At 36.6% G+C, this 19,875-nt stretch overlaps 1 protein-coding gene and 1 long non-coding RNA gene across 9 annotated transcripts in view; one reads left to right on the plus strand and one right to left on the minus strand.

Annotated features, from left to right (window-relative positions):
- LOC131683409 (protein PALS1) overlaps positions 1 to 19,875 on the plus strand; it is a 141,280-nt gene that overhangs the window by 113,015 nt on the left and 8,390 nt on the right. For 7 of the 8 annotated variants that reach the window (XM_058965376.1, XM_058965377.1, XM_058965375.1 and 4 more), the window contains one exon: positions 4,272 to 4,472. The exons of the other annotated variant lie outside the window; for it this stretch is intronic. In XM_058965376.1, coding sequence (XP_058821359.1) covers positions 4,272 to 4,472 — 201 coding nt within the window. The remainder of the gene's footprint in view (positions 1 to 4,271; positions 4,473 to 19,875) is intronic. 8 annotated transcript variants of the gene reach the window in all.
- LOC131683411 (uncharacterized) overlaps positions 1 to 19,875 on the minus strand; it is a 148,551-nt gene that overhangs the window by 109,789 nt on the left and 18,887 nt on the right. The gene's annotated exons all lie outside the window — the stretch shown is intronic.

Below are 19,875 nucleotides of genomic sequence, written 5' to 3' on the forward strand. Positions count from 1 at the left end.
GTATTCCTATATTCCGATGATTTATCTTGATATTTAGGGTGTTCTTCACTATCTGGCTGTAAAACGGTGGAATATTTGCAACCACTAACTACTTAAGCCAATTTAATTAAACAGTGTTCATTGCGAGTAAGATGGACACCCCATTGTTGGAGATAGTGTTTAAATCATAACTTCTGCACGTTTTTCTTTGTTGGAGACGAACCTTTGCGAGCAGTGTTTAGATCAATTGTGGTTGCTTGTATGTAATTTTTAAACATATCGTAAACTGCTTCAAGCGAATTTTATCTAAATCCTAGTGTATGTTTAAAATCAATACGATATGTTCAATCAAAGCGGCTATGTCAAATTGAGTAATTCATTTATTAACTAAACATTCTGAAAACTCTGGCATATTTGAAGTTTAATTGCCTGAAGTATTTCCTCTAAGAAACAATACCGAGTTTCGATCAAATTATTATAAATCGATAAATAATCCGACTTGTCTGGCATATCCACCGTAGGTGTCCACCTTTCCCGCATTGTTGGCGAAGTGCAAGTTATAGAGTCAAATTTTCAAAGTAAAAGACCACGTTAGATTCAATACGAGCGGGTACAATTTTCACGTTTCTCGCGTCGCTTCTTCTAACTTTTTAACTTGTTAAAATGTCCACTACTGAATAATCTATTCTTCCTGATCAAAATGAAATGGAGAATCTTACTGTGGACACAAAATGCATTGAAATATATTACACATCATCGTGACCGAACTCCAAATCATGAGCGAATGTATTTTAGACTTCCAGACTACCCGATTTCGGGTCGCTAGACTGCAGTCTTCTTGAACTTCCGCCGCATGCGCATTTTCCTCGACTGCACAGAGCTAGCGAGTGCGGGGTCTGCCCCGAAGTCGACGTTCTCTTGCAGGTTCTCTGCTGAGCATATTTGCTGGTCTCTCTTCCGACATTCGCACTGCATGTCCAGCCCACTATAATCAACCGTGTTCATGCCCCTGTTCCATTTTCTGTTTTCTACTATGGCGCTGAGTATTGGACGCAAAATTTTTCTCTCTGTCTCTCATTGGAATCCGTCAATGTGCATCATGCTTCTGAGAAAGTTCGAAGTATGAATTGTTAGATGAAATATTATAGAGAAAAGATTAAGATACAAACATCACTACTCACCATATCTGTGCCTTGTAATTTATCATTTGGATACCTTTTACTTAAATGAAAAAATCATGTCCTGTGTGTGTTTTTAAAACCCATTTGATTTTAATGTAGTGTTATTGAATAAAAAAAATCCTTGCGTAGCCATCTACTGATTAGCCTGATGCTGCTTCAGGGTGTTTGTAGCAAGGTACATTAGGACAGTGAAAAAGCAATTGGGATTGTTTGCAGACAAACTGTATTGGTACTATACTTTGATTGAAAAATGTTAAGACTCACAATAAACGAGTGAAAACTACCAATAATGCGTTTTCTATAACAAAAATCATACCGCAATAACAATTCGTATCACAAGATGCAATATAACAAAGAATCTTTTTTTTCTACTGGAAGGAACGCAAAAATCACGAATTAGTAAACCTCAAGGGAATCATGAATTAGTAAACCTCAAGGGGATCATCTATTAACTGAGTGGAATATTAATTGATAGAAAACATATCGTGTATTCTGAAATAGGATGTCGACTGTGTTTAATTTTATCACAAAAAGAATGTTGTAAAAGCTGCTCAAATTATACTAGTTATTTATTACGACTTAAAAAATCGAAATATTACCTGCAGAGTTTCTATTAAAGATCACAAATCTTTTGCAAAAAAAGAAAACACGTTGTCGCGGAATTCCCGAATTCTGGGAAGTATTAAAAAAATTTCGGGATCAGGTATCCCGGAAAAAAACAAAAATCCCGGAATTCCTGGGAAAGAAATTCCCGGAAAATAATTTAGAAGATCTATTTCCAACGATTACATTCAATTCAATAGTACGTGTACAGTCCAGCTATGTTTGTTCAGTCCCTAAAATAAAATCGAGAAACAGATAGATAATATATGGTTGCAATTCCGTTTATGACTATTTTTGTTTTGATTAACTGCTAATTGTTTTCGTGTACCATGGATCCGATGTTCGTTATTTTGTATTCTTGATTCCATACAATGTAGGATTTCCTAGTAAAGGACAATTTGGAATAAATTTCTCAACTAGTGTCCATTAGAGTGTCTTGTCATATGCCATTTTCCAGTTCAGCATTTTTCTGTTCCTTCTGTATTCCCAAATAACTGCACAATCTTTGAGGCCGATTGGTTGCTCTCCGACATTGCGAATTGCGTTTACAGTTTGTATGAAAATTGACAAGGGAAAAACTTCTTTTTGCCACTCTGTATTATTGCTATTTTACTCAAAATAAAGAAATCTTGTAGAAAAATTGTCCAAAATGTGATTAACTACTTTGCCGAAAACACTAACTTGCCAGAATATATTATAAAAATGCTACTCCGATTTTAAATTAGAAACACAAACAGCTTCTTTTCAATCCTAAATATTTCAGAACACGTTCACCGTTGAGACTTGCTATCCGCAAAAAAAAAATCAAAATGATTTCCAGGATCACATAAACGTTAAGTTAGAAAGCTACAAAACGGTGAGATTTAACTATTCTTGTATCATTTTTTTTGCTTTTGCATTCACATGAGAATTTTTAGTTTTGGTAATTGTTTTAGCTTCTTGACAGTTAATTGGAATGAAAAAAATGAATTTTATTGTATTGGGTTTTTATATTGAGTAACAAAGAAATACAAAAGTAGATTTTTGCATACTAATTTCCAATAGGAACTTTGATTGCGATGCGGAAATCTGGACAGCATCTAATCGCTTCCAAGACTTGCAGACTCTTAGGACCACAGAAGGATTTCAAAAAGTGCGGTGCTCGCTCAATAAGAACATTTTGGGCTTTTTCCATTTTTTTCCGAGTGACAATGCATCCAATATTTTAGCATTAGCTTCGTCCGTTCAGTTAAAAGCCGAAGTTAAAGTGGTATTATTTTTCACTTAATTCCCAAGGCTCATAGTTGAAGTAGATTTTTTTTCATTGAGGAATGATTACGAAATGTCATAAAACCCAAAAAAGATAATTGTTGTATTGGGACATTTCTGGTAGATTCACGATTATTTAAATAAAATTTGATTTTTATCTGTGTATGGGAACATTTTTTTCCAAATTAAAACCGTGACTTCAAAAAATCTGTTGAAAAATTCTTTGTAAAGTTGTGCATTAAAAAGGCATTGTTACAGTGCTGGCTAAATCATTTACGAACAATTGAAAAGATCGGTTGAATTATTTTGTATTAATCTTGATAATGGCAAAGGTATTTTTAAAAAAAGCATCATTTCGAAATGTTCCAAAATTTATGGTGCCACTGCTCTTGGTACACGAGGATCGCTATGACATGCTGTATTTTTAAATGTAGTGCTAAAATCTATATGAAAATTAGAAAAATGTTCTGAATGATTCAAATTTTCAAAACGAAAATGCAAGCATTTACGAAATGTTCTATATATTTTTGTGATTCATACATATTTTACCATCATTTGCTTATAACTAGTGTGAGCGCTTTAAATTTGACGTAAAAGCTTCCAATATAGTCTATCGATCTTCCCTAAACCAGATAAATTCATACAGACTAGAAAAAAGCATCGGTTGCCTTCTCCAAAATGTTTGTACCATTAATAGTTTTTAATATATTTATTCTCAAATTCTTGAATTCGATTTTCTTGAAATGTGCCAAATAATACTTGTCATAATATTGCGCAACAATGACGATAAGTTACAATAGATATTTGCAATTACGAGTTAAACGACTTCTAGTACCTCGCAGAGTGAAAAACACTACTTAAAATAAATATTATTACAAATTCAAAATGTGTGATAATCGCAACAATTTAACAATAGAGCAAATTGAGACAGCAGAAACAACTACGGCTCCGACTGCTGGTTTCAGTTGGGAAACAAAACGTTCTTTTCTCCTTCAGTGGGCACCAAACAGGATAATCTCCCAATCACATCTTAACCACGCTATCCTCCCTGCAGTAAAACCATAGCGCACATGACAATAGAACCCTGCAGACGTAGTATCGTTGTGCTAGCTGGATAATCCTTTTAGTTTTCCTTCTCTCTGTATGTATGTAGCATTTAACTGAATGATTTCATAATCCTACCTGTCAAACGTCAAGCCTTTTTATTTAGCGCCTTTTCCCAACCTGTACCGAACCTCCTTTTTGCATGTGTCATTTCAGCTCAATGGTTCAGTGAAACCCATCCCACCCCCACGCGATCATCTGCGAATAGAGAAAGACGGTCGATTGACGAACCGGGCTCCGGTGCCAGCACCGCAAGTGCCAGATCGCAAAGCAGTACCGACTACTCCACAGCAGCAGCACATCGGCCAAGTGGTGGAACCAACCCCGGATCAGCTAGATAGCATAAAGAAATTCCAGGTTAGTCGTTTTCTCTATTATCATGTTTTTTTGTTTGTCACGTACAATATGTTAGTAGAATGTTCCGGTAAGGGTCCTGAGTAATTCTCAGAAGGGTCGGTGCTATTTATTCCTTTAAATTTATTCAGTCGATTCAGTGATAAAACGATACCTACTGTTACATCGTTCCGAAAGGGTCTGCAAATCAAAAAACACAATTCAAGCTTCACACGAAGAAGTTCTTATTTTTTATGTTGACTGAACTGGGATTGAAATGCCATACCCGTAAGCGAGGTCTACGAGGTCTTTAAAAACAGTAGGTGTTGTAAGCAATGTTCGACTCATGCCGTTTTTCATTAGTAAACAGCGGGGTAGTGGATTGCAATGGTGTTGCGCTTTTAAACAGAAGTGGGAATGCAACACGTTCAGTGGTCTGATCCACTGTTAGAAAATGGAACACCAGTTCAGTGTTGTACTGCCCCGGGGTTCATCAATGAAAAATTGAATCAATGTAACGAAACAGTTGTGTGTGTCTTCGCCGTTGTGTCCGATAAGGTACTCGGGTGCTTTTTCTCATTTCCATCCATGAAATTCTAATGTTCTTTGCATAGCTGGAAATTGATACTTAATACATACTAATACTAATTATTTGCCAGAACGATTTTCTGAATTCTACATAGGTGATTAATGTTCTGTATTTGAAAATTATTTGAAAAGTTCACAAAATTCTAACCGTCTTTATATTTCCTCAAAAAACGTACAAATTTCAGAAAATTGCTCAAGGATCCATTTCTGCCTCGTGAACTGTCATGATTCACCATTCAAGCGCGTCAAATATTTGACAAAACCATGAAATATGTTTCCACTTTTATGATATATTTCATATACTATACAATTTTATGCATGGTCCTAATATTTGCACGTGAAATAGTTAAATAAAATTTTGAATCACAATCTATTCCACTATCCATTATATTTGTTTCCCTTATTTGAATTTAGTTTAAAAACTACAAGTTTTTTTCTTCTGATGTTTGTCTAAATCCAAATCGAAGAAAAAGGATTCTACCTAATCGTATGATTTTTGGAATATATTTGAGAGTTTTGAAAAATATTACAAACCATAAGATTACGGGAGAAACTTTTATTCGAATTTCGATTTCGAGAGACTGGTTTTCATTTTGTGGTTCGTTCCATTTAAATATTTGTCAAATGGGATTTTCGATTGATTGACACCGGTGTAGTGGAGTGCACTGGAACTGCACCATTTTTGCACTTTCTAGCAGAAGTGCAGAAAACTGGGTATGTTCCATTGAAACTTCTGCTAGAAAGTGCAAAATCAGTGCACTCCACTACACCGGTGCGCATCAATCGAAAATCTCAAAAGATAGAAACGAGTGACGAATCAAAAACTAAGCTTCTAACTTCTAACTGATAAAAAAAAACAATGAAATGGTATAATAGTTGTCGTTATTTTGTAGTTATTTATTTTTAACAGCGTAGGAAATAGGAATTTGCCCTTATGATGTCCGGGGATTCTTCAATTTCCGATTGACGTCGACTAAGTCCAAGCTGTACTAGCTACTGTGCAATAAAGTTGTTTGTTGTTCCGTGCTCGGATGTTTTCTTCTTGTTAATTCGTCTATCGTCTTTCTTGTTGTTCGCTTCTTTGTTGATTGTTCCAGGCATCGGTTTAGCAGTACTGGATACAAGCATTTTTTATTGAAAATTTGATGCCGGCATTACTGGTTGAGCAGAAAGTTGTAATTGATGAAAATGCTGGAGCAGTTTGTTTACAGAACTGGTAATAGACGATCTGACTTTCATAAGTACACATCGGCATAGAAAGTGACAAAAACCATGGCTAAGAAAAATGAACCAGCTCGAAAAAACACCTTCACACTACATAAACTTCGTTGTCAATGATTGCAAAAAAACACCTGTTTTAATCAACCTAGCGGTGCAATTGTGCCTTTCTCATTTCTCTAAACTATGGCACGGAGGCTTTTTAGGTTCAACATAATTGTGGAAATGTCCATTACATTCTTAGTACACTTTGCACTTATACACAATGGCTTGCCAGCCACGAAATTGATGAGCTACGTGTCGACGGTGAAACACTTGAAACAAAAAAATATCGTACTTCATTAGCCTAATCAGCATTAGATCAATGTTCCCTGCTTGCTAACTCATTTTGTCATGCGGGGATGGGTATGTGAAGAGGGCGAAAGTCCCATGAACGAACGACTCCCCAGCTTAAATTGGTATGCTTTGTGATATAGTGGTGGTTTAAAGATGATGGGGTTGAAGGGAAGGGGTATGAGGGCTGGATGGGGTGGTGGTCTGAGGGGTGATTTAAGGAGATTTTTAAGGTAGGGGAGTGAACAGTAGAGGGGGGTGTAACCCCTCTCCTTAAACCATCAACTACGCCCCTGTTAAAATCCAGAAACCTTATGCGAGTCAAAAAAAAAATTAGGTTGACGTTTTTCAGAGTGATTGCATAACCTTTCTATATGAGAAAGGCAAAAATATGCCAAAATCCAAAAAAGTGAATCGTCGTCAAATGTTTTTTCGAGTTTGCATCAAATGTCGACGATTCATGCACCTTGAAGACATTTAGCATCAAAAATAAAAATTCTATTTTTAATTTTTCCTATAGTTTATATGAGAAATTTCTGTGTGGCCGCACTCTTAAACCCGTAATTCCGGAACCAGAATTCCGATCGATCCAAAATTCAATAGCAGCCGACTGAGACTAAGTTTGGGCAAATCGGTCCAGCCATCTCTGAGAAAAATGGGTGAGATTATTTGACACATACGCACTTACATACACACACATACACACACACATACAGACTTTTTCCGATCTCAACGAACTGAGTCGAATGGGATATGACACTCGGCCCTCCGGGCCGGGATTAGGTTGACATTTTTCAGAGTGATTGCATAACCTTTCTATATGAGAAAGGCAAAAATCATTTCCACCCGCCTTACCTTGATTGCATTATCGCCAAATAAATGAGGATTATTTTGACCGCCTTCATGCTCAATATAGTAGTTCAAGTTTATTTAAACAGTAATTGAAACATTTCTGTGTGGTCTTTTTTAATGACTTTCGTGTCCGACATCACAATTTCTGTATTCATTTTACTTTTCCCATTTTGTCTGATTTAAACACAATAAGCTCTACTTTAATGTCAAATAAAATAACTTTGTTTGCGATTTCAATTTATTTTGAAAATTTGATTCAAACTTTGATTTTATTACAAATATTTCTGAAGTACCTTGATAACAAATACTTTTTTTCAAAAAAGGAAACAGTTCGGAACGGTCACATATTATATATCATATAGTAAAATATCTCTACTTTTAAAATTGTAAGGTCTCGTTCTGCCCCTAATTGCTTCAAAGGGGTTCAAAGATTTTTTAAATGAAAATAAAATAAATGTCATCGATATTAGGGCAAGATGATTAGAAAACCAAATAAAAATTTAAAAATTTGCTCCGCACCCCAAAATTACTCCAACATGCAACAGCATTGCCAAGTATTATGAATCGAAATCTGGCCCTTTCGAGAAAAGTCTGTAAAATATGACATTCGTTAGCTTGTGCTCAATGCTAATTAAATTAAATTAAATTGTTATGTTATTGTTGGTGACTTCGTCGAATTTTATCCAGTGGGTTGGTCAATCCGAGAGGTAGTTGTATCCCCTGTGACATCAAAATGGATATCACTACAACCTATTTAAATCTCCTTGATTCATTAACGGAAGCGAAAACTACGATTTGATTATATTCACTGAAATTGGTAGATCTATGACGCACAGAAAAATAAAACAATTCAATGAATAGGTTCTATAACCTTAAATTTGGCCAGTTTTGAGTTTTGCTTTCCACTTACACTTATTAAAGTTGTCGAAAAACAAGAGATATGTTCCAGTCTTTTATGTGTATTCAAATTTACGTAGACTAACCAAAAACTTAAATGTAAATAATTTACCTAAATTGAAACCGTAATGAATGATACACGCAAAATTGAGTCAAAAGAACTCAATCATACGCTGTTTTTAGTATTCGTCTTGGAACTACCTCACCGGCTTATGTTTTAAAAGGTTTGCAAGAATTTTCAGTTTAAAAACCTTTTCTGTTCTTCTGTTTAATTCGATTACTTGACACTTCTTAACTGAAGTTTTTGCACATTCAATTCAGCTTGGTAGTTTCCGAACAACCGCCAGTCGCATCACTATCTGTATTTAGGCAAGCGCCAGAAGCACTAAAACGATTTCGACTAAACTTCAGAACGTTGCAGAGAGTGAATCTGCACTGCGCGACTTCCGGAGGCTTAAAATTGATATTGTTAACAAATTGAAGTAACAAGCGCCAGATCGTGTAGGTAGTCGATTAATTGTTGCCGTCGTTCATATACACGACGTAACCCTCGGCAAAGTGTACCCGATTACACAAAGCAAAATTACAACATTCCTGATGTGATGAAACTGAATTTATCATTTTACCATGAAAAAAGTAACAATTTACTAAGGATCTTCTGGTCTCGAAATTAAATTGAATGTCCTGGATAAATGTTACAAAACATGTTGATTCTGAACATAGTAATAGGTTTCAAGAAACAATACCTTTAATATCGTGGAATGACAATATTTTCGCTGAAATTTGAATTCTAATTTGAATTAAGACAATTTTAAATAGTTGCTTTGATAAACTGCTCTGCTATTTAGGAATGCGTAGATTTTAATAAATGCATTTTGTTGATTATGCTGACAGGAAAGTGCATCGAAAATTTATTTTATTCTTCATATATTATATATTATTATTTATATATAATTGATTCAACTAAGCTTTAATGCAAATGTGAAGTATAAGAGAGAGATACATTTTCGAAGGTTTAGGTCGATTCAGATATTATAAATCCATATATTTTATTTTCTACTATATCGACGAATTTCAAAAATTCCAGAAGCCGATTCAGAAGTGTTATCCTGGAATGAAACGTAGAATTCAGAATATCTGGAAAAATCTGGCAAAATAAAAAAAATTGACATGGCTTGACCGGATGTCTGTTCAAATGCGAAAAATCTGGAAGACTCCAGATAAAACTGGAACATTGGCAACGCTGCCGAGTAATATGCCCAGAAACTCGCCGAAAAAATAAAAGAACTAGGGATAACCCTGCATTCGGGTTGCAGATTCCGTTGCAGCTGATTCATAAGGCAGTATTTTTTTCTTGTTAGGGGAAACTTTGCCACTGCAACCGAACTATTCAGATTATCTTTTGTGACTTCCCCTGTTTGCTCTACATGTTACAAATTGTCCGAATCTAATGTAGTTGGAAGCGAGTTTTTTGTTTGTCCACATCTGTCATCCCAACCGAGTAGTACATTGTTAATGTAGCTGAGGATCTGTACGAGTAGCAAGGAAAAATGACATTCATGCATTTAAGGGTTAAGTATCTTGGAACACTAGTGACATGTGATATATTCCTTGTTTGGACGTGACTCTTTGTTTTTTTCAAGGCTTTATGAGACATGTGATAGTCGCGAGGTGAAAATTTGAGTTGTGGCTGCTAAAGGGCGAACATGAAATTATTGCGACACATTCAACAGGGCATAACTTTTTTACCATTGGGTAAAAATCAACCAAATTTTTTTCTCATTGATGTGTGTTGTTTACATGCTGTCAAACTCGAAGTCGTGTTTTTCGATTCAACGAAAATGGAGGTGAACCAACGTGAGTCAAGAGAACAAATTCTTTCCAAACACCTGGAATTTCTTGACCTGTCGCACCGGCAGTTGGGAAAAATGTTAAACATTCACCATCCAACCGTCTCCAGAGTGTTGAAACGGTTCCAGGAGCGGTTGACGTTGGACCACGGCAAAGGAGCTGGAAGAAAACCGGGACCGGAGAACAAAAAGACGGAGGGAAAGGTGAAGCGGATGATTAAAGCAAATCCCAACGTCTCAAGCCGTGATTTGGCTAAAAAGATCGGCATATCGCAGAGCTACGTCCAGAATGCAAAGACGAGAGCTTGACTACATACATACAAGATACACAACCATCCCAAACCGCGATGAGCGGCAACAATCGACGGCTAAAACTCGGGCGCGGAAGCTCTACGAGAAGATGCTGACAAAATATGGCTGCTGTGTGATGGACGACGAAACGTATATAAAAGCCGATTTTAAGCAAATTCCGGGGTTGGAGTTTTTTACTGGCAAGAGCAAGTTCTATGTGGACGACAAATTTAAGAAGAAGAAAATATCGAAGTTCGCCTCCAAATATCTCATTTGGCAGGCCATCTGCTCTTGCGGACTGAGGAGTAAGCCTTTCGTGACAAAGGGCACAGTAAATGGCGAGATCTACAAATCTGAGTGCCTCGAGAAGCGCCTTTTGTCGTTCTTGCAGCAGCACGACGAAGCTCCGCTATTATGGCCAGATTTGGCATCATGCCACTATTCTAAAACTGTCCTGGAGTGGTATGAGGCCAATTCTGTCCATTTTGTTCCAAAGGACATGACTCCGCCAAACTGTCCGGAGCTGCGCCCGGTGGAGCAGTACTGGGCAATGATGAAGCGGGAACTTCGGAAGAGCAAGAAGACAGTCAAAGACGAGAAGGACATGTTAAGAAAATGAAAAAAAAACTGAGAAACTGGTACCGGATGACACTGTAAAGACTTTGATGGAGAGCATCAAGCGAAAATGCGTTCAAATTTACACTCAAGGCTCCATCGATTAACTTTTCTTTTGATTTTTGAAGTAAATATATGTATAAAACTACCCTAAAATTTTGGTTTGATTTTAAACATTATAAGAAAATTGGCATGACATTATCGGTGTCGCAATAACTTCGTGTTCGCCCTTTAATAGGATTTCCTACAATTTGTGTAATCATTTTAAGTTTGGTATACTACGGATACCTATGTGCTCTATATGAATCGCTGTTACTGTCTGTTATTCTGTATGGTCATTATGGGTGGTCGCTGAAAGAGACAGACAATCGAGTGTGTAAACATTTTGACATTGGTAGACTGATAAAGCACGGAAAACTACAGTGCGCTATGCTTGTAGCGCAAATGCTCGAAGAGATACTAGATATAGTTATGTTCAGCAAAAAACCTGGTAGTGGGTGACAAGTTTCGGGGCAGACCCCGTACTCGCTGACTCTGAACAATTGAGGAAAATGTGCAGGCGAAGTGTATACAAAAAGACTGGTAATACCAGATCAAGCAACTTGGAAGTCTGAGATACCTGATCCGGAACACCTGGATTGTTCGGCCACAATGATGATACTTATCATTAGTAGGGAGTCAGGCTTTGACGACTGGACCGAGTCGGTTGTCACGGTAAAGATGGACTTGTCTGTCTATACCAGGACACATGCTAGTGAACTCGGGTGATTCGTAGTTATGCTGCCCAAGCTCGACCCTTATTAGCAGAAGACAAAAATTAAGCCCATACGATATTAAGCCTGTTCTAATGACCCTGCCACTTCTAGTTTTCCGATCTGTTTACTTCACATCGTTGCTCTCACTTGAGTACTTTGGCTCTAATTTTCATAACTTTCCCTACCCAGTAATCTCTAGCTAATTGAATGTCGTTAAAATGCAAAAAATCTGTTAATAAACATATACCATGCATTTCATAAGAAGAATGTGAAACAAACTAAATGCTAAATAAGATTCTTAGTACTAATAAGCGAAATTAATTTTGAATTTTGTTATAAAATACGACTGCTGTGACATGATCATTTTGTCTCTCAAGATAGCTCATATTGTTGTCCCACGTGGTAGAATAGCAAACCAAAAATCGGTCATTACATACAATTTTTTTCAAAGATTTTGAAAACATTCCAGCTCGTTTGATATTTAAATACGAAGAATATATTTTATTCTACCAATAGGGAGAAATTTTGGAGTATTTACTTGTTTTGCTACAGATATATTAGGCTTGAGCCTTAGGGTGCTCATATTGCCTAACTTTCCCCTATGTGTATACCTTTTGCACCGTCTTACCCTGCCAGACATTCTTACCCAGTCTTTCTCTATAAGTAAACTACCCTGCTCCCCTCCACCCCAAAAATTTTTAGCTGGGAAGTAAAGTGTTTACACAGTGAATCGTTTACAGAAAGCTTCATCCCCTTCTCAATTCAGGCCCAGCTGGAGATAACTTTCAATTGTGTAACAATTATAGATTAAACTAAAATAGCCTGCGTCTTTGTTCACTTTAATACAAAATTTTCGACACTAAGACAAAAGAATTCGTTGCATGATTTATATCTTGGGAATGTCCATCAAGACCCAGCTGCACCATTATTCAATGGTATAAATTGACGGGTTGAGCGTCTAGATTAACATTAAAATCAACGCCAGCATTATCTATAATTGGTTGGCATGTTTTATGTTTCTTCTGCTTGGGTAATCGAAACACTTTGAATGTAAAAAGTCAATCTGAAATGTTTCACTTCACCGTTTTTAACCTAGTGAATGAATTATTTCAGTATGTACATTCGGATCTTCAGAGAACCACTTATTTGGAACCGATATGTTGGTTTTCAAAGCTCCTTTTCTATAATATAATAAACAAGTCGCTTCTTTCAACTTTTCTGACTGGTTTGTATCACCTAATTCTTTTCGAACGAGGCCTACAAAGAGAGATGGAAAAGTATAATTACGAAAACTAGAGCAGTTTGCATAAATTTAATGCTATTAGGAACAGTAATTACTCGACCTGGAATCAGCAAAATGCGCAACAATCGGTATCAATTTATTCGCTTTATTGATAAGAAACAATAATAATCGAGTGCCTCGCCATTTGAGTCAGTGAAATAGGTATGTGGACAATAGAAACATACCCAAATCTGACTTTAGATAAAACTCACCCCTGGCTAAAATACCACACACGAATTTCTTTTCATTCTTGTGATCTTTTTTGCATATTCTGCTTCGAAATTCAGACATTTTAGTTTTCATTAAATACAGACTAATTTTCTAATTTAATTTTTTTAATTTTCTGTTGATTTCTGAGGTTTTTCCCTTTTCAGCTTGTTTTTTGGTCTGCGCGTATCAAAAATTAGAAAAGAAAGTTCACAACCATGTGGAATTGAATTATCCAATGTAGATTAGCTGGCGTTAATCCCTTCAGTTAAAAAGTGTCTCGTGGTTTCTCGAGTGCCCAAAAACGATAACTTTATCGATTAACCGAACCATCAAAATTAAATCCTGTCGCGCTCATAATACATTGGCCAAACTGATGGAAAAAGTTGTTTGAAGCAACGGTTCACCTCACTAAACGCACCCACCGAGTTGAAATCGTACTCAAAAGCGTAAAATTCTTCCCCTGGCCCCGGCAGTAAACAAAACAAACTCACCTGTGCATAGAGGCAGGCGAAAACGCATACAAATGCACCATCAAGCCCCAGCCATCAGTCATGAAATACAGTTTGATACAAATTTAATCATTCATAACTTGGTTGATAGCAGAGGTAGAAATACCTGAATAGAATGCATACACACTCACACGGTTCATTTTGGTTTTACGCGCACTCGCCACCGTAATAACAGACAAGGGAGGAACCGGACGAAGTGCTTTTCCTACCAACCCACTCGCGCCTGCTTTCATATTATTCATTCCTCATCACCCATACTAAAAATATGATCAGGTGTTGGTGGTTGCCCCGCGCGCGTGTTGTTTCAGCGACGGCCACGATGACCCAGCCAGCAGCGATGATGGTGGCGTGGGGGTGAATCAGCCAGTCGCGCGCGGCATCGGGGAAACAGAGGCACAAATATTTCTTTAGAGAACTCACTTATTTACATTTTTATTTCGTTTCCCTACGCCCATAAGCACTATAGCCATCCATTCCATAGGCCAGTCAAAACCCGACGCGACTTCTATCTGGTTTGCTGGTCAATTCCAATAGCAGTAGTAAGTCCAGTTTTCAGTTCTCGTCGCGATTGTCGTCTGGCAACTTTTCTTCCTTTCACGGTGTCGAATCGTGTATTTGGTGACTTGAGTGTGAGCCACGAACAGCGAAAGAAGAAAGTGTACTACACAGAGGGAAATTCGTAGTTCGTTGCTATCGAAATACGATCGAGTAAAGTGAACTGTAAACGATATAGAAGTGCATAATCAGTACCCCAGTGATGTTATCAGTGAACACGTAATTGAATTAGAAGTCACACAAAACCGCAAAAATCAATTGATCCACCCACGTCAGCTGGAATATGCGACCTGTTTAACGCGTACTTGCAACGGCCCTTGAAATTACATGCTGGTTGTATTATAATTAAATTAATGATGAGAAAATGAACATTTAAATTTCGTAGAACTTAGTTAATCCAAACGCGAGGTTGTGTATTTTTCAATAGCTTTTGCGTGTTACATATGCCGCATTTAGTGGGTAGCAAAACATTGGCGCTTCATTGTTGCTCCACACTGTCACATTAATTGAATTACGTGCAACAATCAATTGCAATGTGACCAGTGTTTTTATGATGTTTTAATGGGCGTGGAGGGTACTTTAGAAACAGACACCAGATTTGGCATTGAAGAAGTATATATAGCAAGGCACTGACGTCACCTACTTAGTTGGACATTTACACTTCACCAATACCTGCTAATCGAACGATTGGTCAGCTTTGGGACGGGGAATTTTTGAGCAGGTTTAATGTATTCAAAAATTTATAAGACAAGGCAGTGTTGTTTTTTGCGATAAACAGGAACGGTGAATTGATAACTTTATGTTACCGTGTTGCACACGATTTCGGGTACAAGGAGTAAAATCCATTTCAAAACAGATGGCGATAAATGTCAACCATCTCCGATTCAAACAAACCTTTGCTGTTGTGTTCGGTTTATAAAGCGTCGCATTTTCCACAAACAATCAGATCATTTTGAATGAAGGAATTTAAGTTTTAGGTAATTTTGCGTGAAAGACTCTGTATCGCCAGCTCTCTATTGGTCACGGATATTTATTTTTAATTTAAAGACCTGTTAGTGTATGTGCAAACAAAAAATCAAAAGCAAGATTTCAGAAAAGAAGTATTTTCCAGCAAAATGAACTTGGTTTTTTTAAGTGTTCTTGTTAACAAAAATGTAGATGTTTAGCAGACAAATCATACAAAAAAAACCATTCCAAAGCAATATGTGCCTCTAGCAAATACAAACGATGACAATGAAACATGTAATTCTGTGTGTTCTGAAAGAGCTATATGACTACGAAAATCAAAAAAGCGCTATTCATTGTATCAAAAATGGCTCAGAAACAGCTAGCGGCTCGAAGTCAAAAAATGCACTCAATTGTTCATAACTTTTTAGCGTGTGGCTAACAATAGGTCGGTAGCAGCTCGAAATCGCATATTGCACCGTAATCCCATGTGATCAAGATGTTTAATGAGCATCTGAGTGGCAGTAAACGAGTTACTGCATTACTATTTGACCTATATAAACACCACGTTTACAAAATTTGGAATGTACTGGATCTTAGGCAACCAGCAAGAAAACATTGTTTGGCAAGTGATTTGCGGATGTGGAAAAATATTCATTTCTTCGTCACATCTGGGTCTGTTAACGGAAAACTCCGCACGGAAGCATCCAAAAGTGACATCTTGAGGTCTTACGAAGACACGACAATGTTATTTAAAATTAGTCCGTCATGAAGACAAACGTTCCTGAAATTCCAAAATTGAAATTGACTGATTTGGCTCAAATTTGAAAAAGAGTATCAGAGTGGCATGAAATAGCAATCCTTCCGTAATGCTGGGAATTATTTTTTGATCATACTCATACTCGAAAGCTGTTTATACCAGTTCAATTAAAGGGGAACTTTAGCTGAATAGTGCCCAGGTGCATTGAGTAGTCTTAAAACGACCCTGCCTGATCCCATTAGGTATTTTCAATACGACACCCCATAATTGGCTAGTACAGGGTCCGGCACTCGAAGTGTAACCAATTTAAAAGGCCATAAATTCAAAATGTATCAAAAATTCAGAATCAATTCACTTTGGCACTTATAACGAACTATGGTGCGATAAACAAAAACTTTATTAGCATTAAAATGTTTGAGCTCACGAACAATCGCTGGTTGTGATTTTCCAGCAAAAACAATCTCACTATCTCTTTTAAATTCCATCATTAATCACCTATTTGTGCGTTCACTTTTGGCAAAATTCTTTTGTACGCTTGTAAACAATACTCCAAACTGCCATTCAGGCAATTTATAGGCCGCTGATTCCAGTGCGACAGCTGCGCGAACACACTTCGAGTGTCGCACCCTGTACTTTCAGGAGCGGTACATCAATGTTCTAAATATATATTTGTTTTCATCATGGATACACCCTGTACTTTCACTGAAGGAATACGTTTTCCACTGTTTTGCTCCGATTTGTGGACATTAGTAAACTCGTGCTTTTAACAATTTCCAAATGAACTATGTTAAAAAGAAACAAAAATAAATTGAGGCTCTACAACTAATTGTAGTAACCGTTCGTATTGGAATCAAGACTTTAAGGCGTTTTCTCTGTGAGGAAAACAAGGGTAAAGCTTAAACGAGCAATGTGTGCAAGAAGCAGTGGCCATCAAAATGCACCGCAAAGACGATGATTTTGGCAGAGTTCTTAATGCATGTTTTTCTGCTGGCCGTTAAATGAGAGTCGATTCAAAAATTATTTTATACATTGTTAAAATTAACTAATCCGGTTGAAAATAAAATAATGAGAAACAAATGACATATGTGGAAACATTCTCTACAATTTCAATTCAGTTAAAAAAGCATTGTAGTTTGTGTACTTTCCACTATCTTCAGCAAGTAACTTGTGGGGAACAGTTTACATTACAGCACGGATCAAATTGTTCTTCTCGCTTGCTCTGTTAAAGGTAATCCTTTGTAGGCAAGATGACCAACTTATAGCTCAGTTTGCTTACATAGTACAGTTGCCCGTAAAGAAGCGTCTTGCTTTCCTTGAATTCGTTCATTTCGGAACACAAATTCAAAGGTCTAGGCTACCTCTTTCGTTTAATTGATGTATGTTGTTAGGTTCATTTGCTCATAATAGCTACTTATGTTAAATGGACACACGTGTTAAACAGATGGCATAGTTCAAAGAATCGCCACGAGGCGGCGTCAGTGTGCAAAGCGAGTTTATACTTGAAACGATGATCACGTTTATTTCAGTGAAATGTTCTCAGTGTCATGTTTGGTAGATCTGCGATATCCATTTCAATTTAAAATAATTTTCAAAGACCAGATCACTTTGGCACGGGTTGTTAATTATTATAAAAACAATGCTAAATTACTTCATTTGGTTTGACGTAATTGTTTCAAGTGCAAAATCACTTGGATCAACATAACAATTTTTACCGTGTGCGTGTGTAATAAACTTGAAAAAATCGCTTTGTTTTATCATTCTTCTTTGGGAAATCATCAGTAGAATGATTCTTTATGTGTATTATAGAAACTGATTGCAAAACTGATGTTTGTTAGTATTGTTCACATGAGGATGGGGTTTAAGTGTCGCTAAATAATGTTCATATGCCTCTACTAATTGCAGAAACCTATGTGCATAATTAATTATTATAACCGATCTAACCAAAGTGAAGGACGATTAGCGATTTTACCCAATTAGAGCTGATGTTGTAGAACGACTGGTTCGTGGTACGCTGACTGGTAACGCCAAGCCGGTCAAACGATTGTCATCCATTTTCAATGGCTTGAAACAAAGATGCTACGTTAAAACTAGCTTTTCACGCGTCACAATGACGGAATATTGCATATTTCATTTGAAATGCGCTTTTCATGCATTTTGATGCGACGAATTCATTAAAAAATAAGAGTAGTATGTATTACCCAAGTTTAATATATACTAATTTGCAGCGACGGTAGAAATCTATTCCCCGAATGATTATAATATTCGATAGTGTGTGAAAAGACCTTTAATCTCCATATAGATATTACATATACCCACAATCGAAAGTAATCTTTTAAATGCTTTGCTATGAAATATGTAGTTGGAGTAAGTGACGGTGACGCACGCGGGGCAAGTTGGCGCTACTATTGATAGTGCGAAACTTGTCATCAAATATTTTGTTTTCTGGAATTCACTCCAAAGTAAGAGAAACTTTTTCTTGTGTATCTCGTCAATGCAGAGGACATTTACTTTGGCCAATCGTCTGAAGGATTTCGAAAATTTGCTTTTGAATATGGTGTACGCATCGCTGTCAAAATGCCGGGGTATTGAGACTGGAATATAATGGCAAGTGTCAAAATATATACAGTTTTATTAACAAGATTGATTATCTGCACATTTCACAAGGACCCCTGAACCAATTGAATTTTTATTTGATTGCTTATTTTCTCGCACTCCGCCATCTTACTTCATACATCCCGATAACCTCGGGGCTGGGTAAGTTTTTGTCTCTAAAAATGGATTTTAATTAAATTTAGAGATATTGCCAACAGTCTGCCCTTTTATCTCGAAATTAATTTTTTTAGCATGAACACTTGTATGAACACGTATTGGTAGCACAATCTGACTACTGGCTAGACAGCATGTTAATCAACGGTCAAACCTATCAACAAATCATCAGCGATGTATCATAGTTCAACGTGTTCTCATTTAACGAACAGTACAAATAAATACACCGGTACAAAATTTCAATGAAATTCTGATTGGTTGTATGGCACGTTCGTTGATAAAACAAAAAAGCGACGGAAATGTTCAATGTGTGCTCATTGGCAATGGTAACAATAATTGTGTATTATATCTACACAAATTGTGATTTCTAAGATTTGTGTTATGATATGTTCAATTTCGCGATAAAATTTTACAAACAATTGCATTACATTTCTCAAGTGTGTCTTGATCCAATAAAAATCATTATGACGGATAACTTTTTTCATTTTTTTCAGTTCCGATAAAGGGAACATTTTTTGGAACAACGTCTAGTTTGGCAAAAAAAATATCGAATAAGAACTACGCGACGTGTGAAGAAACGCCAAAAACGGACTTCAAATTTTACGGAAATCGCATAGAAAATCAATTTTTAACATGTTCTTGAATTATACATTTTCGATTGTTTCTGTATAAATCAAATAACAACCTTTCAAGAACTACACGATCGATGGGAGTAGTTTGTAGTTTATTGTAAAGCAGGAATCGCAAAGATCGCTTTCAAAAAAAATACGTTCTGTATAAACAAAAAGAATTTGAAAAATAATATGATACATCAGTAATTCGGTTCAGTCGTGCTATCTAATGGCAAGCTCCATTTTGGGGTAAACTGAGTTAGATATGCCACATTACTTAACTGAAAAATCTCTACAAAATGGTGCTTTCAGATTTTCGAAATCCTGCTTGGTTACTGATGTATAGCGAGAAAAGTGATGAAAAATTGTTGGTTGTTTGCTTCATATCAC

This window comes from Topomyia yanbarensis, chromosome 2 (genome assembly GCF_030247195.1).
Source record: "Topomyia yanbarensis strain Yona2022 chromosome 2, ASM3024719v1, whole genome shotgun sequence".
Lineage (NCBI taxonomy): Eukaryota > Metazoa > Arthropoda > Insecta > Diptera > Culicidae > Topomyia > Topomyia yanbarensis.